The sequence below is a fragment of the Annulohypoxylon maeteangense genome (assembly GCF_022496945.1).
Source record: "Annulohypoxylon maeteangense strain CBS 123835 unplaced genomic scaffold GGS22scaffold_18, whole genome shotgun sequence".
NCBI classification, from domain to species: domain Eukaryota; kingdom Fungi; phylum Ascomycota; class Sordariomycetes; order Xylariales; family Hypoxylaceae; genus Annulohypoxylon; species Annulohypoxylon maeteangense.
In genome coordinates, this window is record NW_025953265.1 from 47,714 (window position 1) to 57,271 (window position 9,558).

At 47.1% G+C, this 9,558-nt stretch overlaps 1 protein-coding gene across 1 annotated transcript; it reads left to right on the forward strand.

Moving 5' to 3' along the window:
* Positions 1-3,638: 3,638 nt before the first annotated feature.
* GGS22DRAFT_171544 (uncharacterized protein) lies at positions 3,639-9,228 on the forward strand. The gene is made up of 3 exons (XM_047962623.1): positions 3,639-4,208; positions 4,318-7,384; positions 7,447-9,228. Exons 1-3 carry the CDS (start codon positions 4,147-4,149, stop codon positions 8,524-8,526), a joined length of 4,209 nt encoding a protein of 1,402 aa, XP_047815491.1. The 5' UTR covers positions 3,639-4,146; the 3' UTR covers positions 8,527-9,228.
* Positions 9,229-9,558: the final 330 nt, after the last annotated feature.

Sequence of the window (9,558 nt, forward strand, 5' to 3'; positions counted from 1 at the left end):
GCGGAGGTACCCAGGTAATTACCTATACATACCTATGTAGTTGTAGACTTACTTAAGTTTAGCCATGACTCAGTTCAACTAAAATCCTAATGATATCGGGTGAATAGTATTTCAAAATTTTAAGCTTATTCCCCTACGGATCCTACCGTTATTGAAAAAAGTTAAGCAACAGCCGATAGGACCCCAGTTTTACGGCCCCGAAGATGGCCGTAGTACCGTACAAATCGGACGAAATACATGTGGGTATGATAGCTAGTAGACGCACGGACCAAATACTTCGACAGCATTAGCAAATTTTGAGGAAAGTCAAAGACCAAAGACCTTGCAACGATTTCGTATTTTCGTATATGCTTGGCTTCTCGCAATTATACCCCAGTTTTCGCCATGAGTAAGAATAACGTTCCGTCAGTCGGCATCCTTGACAAGCCAGAGAATATACATGATGTCCTTAGACAGGATCGTGACGACTGTACCCCATGCAGGATCGTAGGTTAGTCAGCGAGCGCAGCTATAGGCAGAAAACCGGTCACATCTGAATCAAAACAACTAACAAATAAACGTCAACGAATATAGGAGGCGGTGCGTTTCTCGGTTTAGCGGCTTACAGCTATTTTTCTGGCCAAAAGCAACTCGAGAAGAATCATAAGCGGATACTGGCGAGCAAGTCTATGTTCGGTATGCGCAGTCGTAGAATGGGCATCGCAGCCACGTCCTTGGGTCTTGCTTGGTTAGGCGTCTGGAGATTATTTTTATAATAATAGGTTGCTGTATTGGACTAGAGATAAACACCACTCCACTCTTTTACGATGCGACATCACGACGAGAGCCCACCGCCCTGGTTTGCGACAGCTCGATGTCTTACTTGGAAAGACACGTTTCGAAGACAACTGCGTTATGCCTGTGGTCAAACCCGGGGGAACCGAGGTTGCTGGAAGAAATAACGGATCGCTTAACAGGCACTCTGGCAGAATAACCTCAGGCGCGTGGCCTAGAAATACATGATATTCCAGCCGCTCCTACAAAAAGGTAGTTCGTGGGGTTTGGCGCAAACCCTTACAACCAAAGGATTCTAGCCTCGCGCATACTAGGAATCAATGTAGTTCCGATAATACCAAAGCGTCCAGAGCGTCTAACCCGGGGTATTAGAGTATTAACTCCACAAATTGATAGGACATCTCGAAATAAACAATTACGGTATCATCAATGTCAATCTTAACGTGCCTTCCTCATCGGGTCCTTTAATCAGACGGGTTTCCCTAGCATAATTTCAAGAACAAACTGGGCTACTAATAGAGAAAATGTTCGCCGATAGCATTCGAGGCGAACCTAGAGTCTTGACGGAATGCGTGGTGTTATAGTCGAAAAGATGGCGCTAGCTTAGGCCACCTATATCGAATTGAGCGGTCGAGTTTAACTGACTACTGCAGCCAGAAAGGGGTTCATAATATTAGGACCTGATCCGAAAATTCGAAGAATGCGTAATTATCACCTACTAGTATTCCAACCTAAAATACCACAAATGTCTGTTGGGTTGATACGCACGGGTAAAGAAACAAATATAACCCATAATTTTGCAAGCCATGACAAATTTGGTAATATATAACGGACATGGGATCGCTGACTTGCGCAAATATAATGGAAAACATTTACACGCGCTATGGCTGTTTTACGTGACACTTGATGGCACGAGGGGTTTAATAGGAATATACTAATTAATATTAGGAAAATATAGGATAAACATAATAGAGTACCTAAATAATATTCGTAAGGTGTAAAAGGAATCATATATCTAGGGCTGGATGTGTCAGGTTGGTAATGTTCCACTTTGTCACAATTCTGGAACCGCTCAACTCGCTCAAACCCCTTTCTTGATGTTTCTTCGACCAGTCAATTTGATAGGTCGATTCCCCATCGGGTGTGCGGCAGCTCCCATTTTTTTTGTTCCTGATCCAAAATCAGAAAGGGGCATAGGAGCTAGTTACGACGTTCATAGGCTGATAGGGCCGGCCCCACGGACATGTTCATGCAGGCCATGCCGTTGTTGGCCACCCACTTAAAGGCTAGCTGCATCAACAAAAGGCGGCCAAAATCGAAGCCGAATTCGAAAGATGGCCGACGGATGGCATAGCATGTACTAAATCTTACATACCGTTCCGTGTGCGCGTTGGTGATGCGAATCGCTCATGCGTCTTGTACTACGGTGGCACCGACTTACTTAATTCCTACCCAAGTCCTTGTTGACAAACACCAGACCTATTCGGTATTGAGACACGCCAGCATACTATGTATGTAGGTACCTATATAGGTATGTATGGTATGAAGTATGAATGAAACAAGGTGAGAATCGAGGGTAATCAACGCTTTTACTCTGTGGAAATACTAGGTTGCCTTAAGGTAGTATTAATACGCGGATCAAGATAGACTGAGGTGACCCTGGCAGCCTGGTTGTTTACAGAGCACAGTTACCGAAGACAAACACACACAAGACAGCGGTACCGAATTGGATCCAACTCTGTTAGACGGGGACAAATAAAGTAGGATTAACGTCCCTTCATCAATCATGATTCACCCGGCAACCATCTCACCCATCTCACTTCAATGACTTACACCTTAGTACTGCATAGTGCATAGTTATGTACCATCTCTAGGATATGCGTGGAATCAGGGAACATACCCAGTCTAGGGGAATTAGACGAAACTCGTCAGAACCAATGTCAGCCAATCCGCAGGTAACATATCAAGATAATCAAATAATATCGGGAAAGAAAGAAAGAGAGAAAAAATGGTACGCAGAACGCTTATCGAGTCCACCGCAGATCTCTCATCAAATGAGAAAATAAAACCTCCGAATTTGTGATACTACTTAATACTCTTGACGTCCCACGTATCTTCGATATACTTCTCAATGCCTGCTTTTGCCTTTTTTTTTTTTTTTTTTTTTTTCGCTCGATAATATCAAATCTTTAGATTCGTGCGTATGAATATTGAATATTAAATGTCTCAATACATTATATTTATATAAAGAAACTTTCGAAGTTCTATAGATGCTTAAATAAGATAAATGATGACTCCCTGGGACGAGATTAAATTACCTAGTATTTCTCACGGACCACTAGACATACATAAATACTTAATCATTTGTGTAACCTACATACGTCAGGAAGGTACAGAACACTTCCAAGTTCAATGTTGGATGCGCTTGTGTAGAGAAACGTCTAAATGACACGAACGTACATATAGGTATGTATGTGTATGTGTATATGATGCATATACGAATATGCTGTTTGACATACGTGTTGAAGTCGTAATTTTGATTGATAATAATTAGGACAAGGACTTTAGGGGTTGTGTTATGGCGCTATCCCTCGATACGCCATTATCGGATACCTATTGATCCCACATGGGCAGATGGGCACTGTCACTCGCTCTTGCCTGTCATTTGAATTGAAAGTGACCGCCGCAGATGCACCTTCATTTTGCACATGTATGTACGGAGTACTAATAAATAAAGTACCCTTAGGCAGGTAGGTACGTACCAATCAACAGCAATTAATCCCCCTAGTCCCTGACAGCCCAACCTTATTAGGGACACCCAGGGCAGGCTTTGATGAACGGCGGGTGGCCTAAACGTGTCTAATAGTGGGAGGTTTGACTACTTGGAGCTACTAACCTTAGGTAAACTCACTTGACCGGTACGGGAAAACGAAGTGGATCGGCCCCTAGTCGACCTCTTATTTTCTTTCCCTTATTGAAAACAATCCACCAACCCTTTTTCGTGATCCTCCCATTTGACAGCAGCCACTGTCGGTCAACAATAACATTTTGCTCCATCGTCTTTCCTTCCTCTTCTTACGGCCGACTTTGTTGCTTATTTTCCTTAGTCTGCTTTTTCTTCGTTACGTCCCGGAATGCGGTAGCAGAATCGACGCCCTCAGCTCCTTAGCCGGACTGAGAAATTGATCGCGAGCCCTTTAGGTCCAGAGCCAGGCCTAGGTCTAGGTCTAGGGGGATTTCCGCTCTCTTTCGCCTTCGTAATTTGGGGTTCCTTTGGGATATCATCTGTCGCAAACCCTTTTCGAGCTCGTCGATCTTATTCTCCTACCCATTGCCAATTCAAATCACGTCAATCTAGCCGGACAGCTCCTTATGATTAGGGATCATAAGGCTCCTGCTGGCCCGAGACCAGCCGCGCAGTCCCCGACTCGATCGTGCGTTTTTCCGATTGTTTCGCATCATCTCAATCACCGAAAATACAAGACCTGCTTATCTCATCATTGACCTGATCCGTAATAACTAACACTATTTGTCTTGGTTCAGGTCCAAGGAGAATATCAACCCGGTAAATCGAATCCACGACGAGCCAATGCTTCATGCATCATCGTCCAACAACCATTCGCTGTTTTCCTTTGGTCGGAATGGGGCCCCGAGTGACATAGACGACAACACCACCACCTCTTTCGAATTCCTACCCTCTGTTAGCTTCGATGATCTTCAAAGCAGCCTCGAAACAGCCTCTACCGAATTTAAACTGACCCAGTTTCCTTCACCGTCTGGCCAGGGGAGCATTCTTGACGAGAAGCCATTGGACATGATGGGTGGACAGCCTTCGGGTACTGGCAATAGTGGCGCCGCCCGCTCGGGGGCCCAGCCGAATTCCACTTCTAACGCAGGTACCAGGCCGTCAAGATCGGGTTCCATATTGAGAAGACCCAGCACGTCAAGTCGACAGGTTAGCAACGGATCTACTGTGTCTGTGTCTTCTAGTATAATCGATGCGCCGACAGCGCCTGCTGCGATGAGGAATCGACGCCAAAGCCATTACCCCCCGGTTTCTAATACCAACATTGGAAAACCTCCAAGGAAATCGGTCGGCCCGGGACTTATCGATGCTGATTTCGGAACCAGGGTCCAGAAGCGACGGCCAAGTCTGATATCAAACCTTTCTGACAAGGGCGGCACTGAGTCTGCTCGAGCCTCTATGGATGTTTCTACCGGGCAACCCGGTGATGGTAGGCCGTCATTTCAAGGCGCGCGAGCTACGAAGGCTCGTTCAATACAGCCCGCACCTAGGATATCGGCCAATTTCTCTACTCTCAACAGTAGTAACACCAGTCTCGCTCCAGATCAAAACCGTACATCCACCGCGTTCCCAAGGTCACCGAGAGCGGGTGGTAAAGGCTCTACGCCTAATTCTGCGAGAAGAATGTCCGTAATGCCTGGTGCTCATACCTCTCATGCCACCGGGCTTGGTGCTAGGACCATCTCACCCACTGACGCGCAACGGATGAAGCGTATGTCGATACATCCGACCCAGGCCATGCCGCAGATAACAAATGCACCGCTCCCGCCCCTTGATGTTCGCCCCCAATCACGCTCGCCATCGATGATACCTCGAAAAACATCCACTCCCTCATCACTAAGAACAACCCCGGAAGTCACTAATAGGAAATCCTATAGCTCAGGATTATCGGTTGGTTCAACGACGAGCTTCAACACGCAGCGAACCTCGACCGGTTCAATACAGCGTACCCTAACCCAAGGAGGTCCAACATCCAGGCTCCCCGCACCCAAAGCCTTAAATATTCACAACCCTCCCACTGGTGAAGATGAGGAGGATGTTCCACCCGTGCCTGCGATTCCCAAGGTTTATGAATCACCCAAAGATTCGCTAGCAGAACTTTCTTTCCTCGAAAAACGGAAATCAAATTACACGTTTGATTCTAGTAGTATTCACAGTAATTCTACGGGCACACCTTCGGGTACACCATCTCAGGAGCCTACGAAGAAGACACCGCGGAAACCCACCGAAAGAAGGCGTGCTCCGCGAAAAACTTTCGCTGGCCCTACCTCTGACATCGAGCAGAAAATCAACGGATCCCAATCCAAGAAGAATTTACAGCCGCTACGACTTCCGCCGTTGAGTGTTGGTCCGTTAAGCATGCCCACAGAGGCAAAAATCGCGGCTCTACGAGATCAAAGCGAGGACAGTGGTAAATTGAGCCCGCCACTGTCAAGGACCATTGCCAAAACGCCTACAACGCCCATGACTGCATCGAAGAGTACGTTCTTTTTCAGAGGGCGCGGCGATAGGGATCCTGAGAAGACGGTCCTCCGAAGCAGTAGCACCGTTCACCATAGCCGAGTAGAAAGTCCCAGTGGAGAAATTGGGACAAGTTCGTCTGAGTCGCCCATCCGGGTAATAACTCAGAAACAAGCTCACAAAATCTCTGGCTCGCCTTTCCTATCGTCATCTGTTCCTAAGGGCAACAACGCCTTTGGTAGTCAATTGACGAAGTCTAAAACCGTGAGCGATGTTAGCGCAACCGCAGTCGATACAGCTACCGAAGCAAGGCCTCCACAAAAGCCATCTGGTCCTCGTGCGCCGAAGTTAGCCAAGCCAACCAATAAGACCCCACCAGCTGAGCAGAGCCCCGAAGAACCACCAACGCCATCCTCGATGAGCAATTTGAGGAGAAAATTGAGCTTGTCTTGGAAAAGAAGTAACTCGAAAAGTAGCCATCACGCTTCGAACAGCTCTATTGATAAGGTCGCCGAGAAGCAGGCCCGGCAGGAGAGCATGCCACCTCCGCGGATACCAGTCTCGGCGTCAATGAACATTAACTCGGCGAAGTCTTCCAGCCCAAGTCATGCCACGAAGCCTGCCACAGGAACGTATCTGGAAACTAGGCGTAGAAAGAGCTCTGCATCTAGCCTGAATACTATGTTTACACAAAAGGGTCGTAATGAGAGTTGGACAAGCTCGAAGGAAGATGTTGGCAATAACTCGATGATTGAGACTTCAACACAGCCTCGGACTTCGTCTATGCAGAAGATGCTACGCCCAAGGCCATCAGCTGCCTCGATTAAACGCCACGATCCTTATACTGCCGATCTAGATAAGGATGATCTCGTTGCCGAGGATGAGATGAAGAAATTAGCATTGAGGAGAAAGGAGACGGAAATGGCAGCTCGAACGTTAGATGCACTGCGCAGAAGAGCAACTCCTAAGGAGCGTGTAGGACCTCATGAGGCTATCCGAATAGCCATATTGAACATCTACGAGAAAGGCGAGATCGTCGACTATAGCGACGTTTATTTCTGTGGAACTCAACATGCTAGCAAGGTTGTGGGAGATTTGAACTCGAAGTTACCAAACTTCGGTTACGATGATGAGCGCGGCGATTATACGATTGTCACAGGTGATCACCTCGCTTATCGTTACGAGATCGTCGACGTGCTTGGGAAAGGCAGTTTTGGACAAGTGGTGAGGTGTATAGACCACAAGACTGGTGTGCTTGTTGCCGTGAAGATCATCCGAAACAAGAAGAGGTTCCACCAGCAAGCTCTTGTCGAAGTCAACATTCTACAAAAGCTTCGCGAATGGGTAAGTACATTCATAGGTGATTATTTGTCTGGTGGATGGTTTTTGCTAACGGTGGTTTGTAGGACCCTCACAACAAACACAGCATGGTCAATTTTACGCATAGTTTCTATTTCCGTGGGCATCTTTGCATATCAACGGAGCTCCTCGATATGAATCTCTACGAGTTTATCAAATCCAACGCATTCCGCGGATTTTCTCTTAAACTTATTCGAAGATTCACTAAGCAGATGCTTAGTTCGCTCAATTTACTTAAACAGCACAAGGTGATCCATTGTGATCTGAAACCAGAAAATATTTTAGTCCGACATCCGATGCATTCCGAAATCAAAGTCATCGACTTCGGTTCAAGTTGTTTTGAGAACGAAAAGGTTTACACTTATATTCAGTCCCGGTTTTATCGATCACCCGAGGTCATTCTGGGAATGACTTACGGCTTGCCAATCGATATGTGGAGTTTGGGCTGCATCCTGGCCGAACTATACACAGGTGTCCCTATTTTCCCTGGTGAGAATGAGCAGGAACAGCTAGCTTGTATAATGGAAGTGTTTGGTCCTCCTGAGAAACATCTCATCGAGAAGAGCACAAGGAAGAAGCTCTTCTTCGACTCTATGGGCAAGCCGCGCTTGACTGTATCCTCCAAAGGTAGAAGGCGTCGTCCATCTTCAAAGACACTTCAGCAAGCCATCAAATGCGATGACGAGCCATTCCTCGACTTCCTCGCGCGATGCTTGCGGTGGGATCCGGATCGCCGTCTTAAGCCCGAGGAGGCCATTCGTCACGAATTCATTACGGGTCAAAAGACCTCGGTTCCCGTCCCGAGAACACGCGAGTCTTCGCCGGTCAAACGCCACAACACTATCTCAACTCCACGACCTCTGCCAGAACCTCCAGGAGGTGGTAAGAGCGGCCCATCCATACGTCCCCGGGAGAGTAACGGTAGTCCCCTAAAACAAGGAGGAGGTGCAAGACGGACATCCGCATTTACGGGTCACGCAAGTACCGCTGGTACGAAGAGAACTAGCGCAGGGACATCTACAACGACAGGTGGCAGCAACCTTCCTCGCGTGGCCGGCCGAAGTGCTAGTGGTAAACAGGATTTGGCTTCTGCAGGGGCTAATGTTGCTATGAGTCGACGAGCTTAAATGATTAATTTTCACATGGGAGCTTCATCGAGCATCCTAGCATGCCTTATGAGATGATTTTGGGTATTTATTTCCGGTAGCATGCCACGGCGCGAGCAAACCTTCCCCCGGGCTCATCGACCCGTTTTCGGACGATGGCGGGGTGTCGCGGATGCCCCAGGGGGTTCAATTCCAAAGAGCGATCGTGTCAAGCATGATTAGAACGAATGGCTACACTACACTTGCTATTTGACTCCTTTTTTAGTGGCGCTTCTCCGTACACATCACACAAGCCTTTAGGCTTGTATCAGCATCCCGAATGCATCGGCTAAACATACGTACATGTTACTTCAAACTTAAACTTATCCCAGTTATGTTAAAAGGAATCGAGAGGAGCCTTTAGCTGGGGACATGAACATTTTTCTTTCTTCGAATGAATGTACTATATTACTTTATAATGACGGAGGCTCAAGCCGCAAATGCAAATACCAAGATAACTCGGCTTTGAGGAGTCCTCGACGATACTTTTTCTGGCGGATGTTCGGAAACAAACAAAAAGAGCTGTTGCTGTTGGAACAAAGGCACCTCCTCAGGTGCAATCGTTGGTGAATGGGGCGAATTCAAGCAAGAGCAAAATCACGATAGAGCGGAAAGGGGGAGGGAGAGAGGTAGACAGCGAGGTATGCGACGTAGAGAGGCATCGACCTTGCTCAATATCAAAACATATCAAACTCCATCTTCCCTAGTTCTAGGACCATATTTTGGTGATTTTCCTTCGGTGAATCGGGAGGCCTGTTTGCCTGCTTAGGCACATCGCAGTAAAAAAATCCTACCTAGCGACGTTTCATCTAGTCCAGCTGACACGAACCGGTAAGTGAACAGATGAGAGGCAAGTTGAACGTATGAATTGTCCGCAGTAGCGGCGACACAAATCGACGACTCTAGAGTCTCGCTCTCTCGTATGCCGCCGGCTACCGTTTCGTAGCTTACCGCATAAGATACGATAATAGAAAAACTTTGCATGTACGACACGTATGTAGATAATCAGAAAGG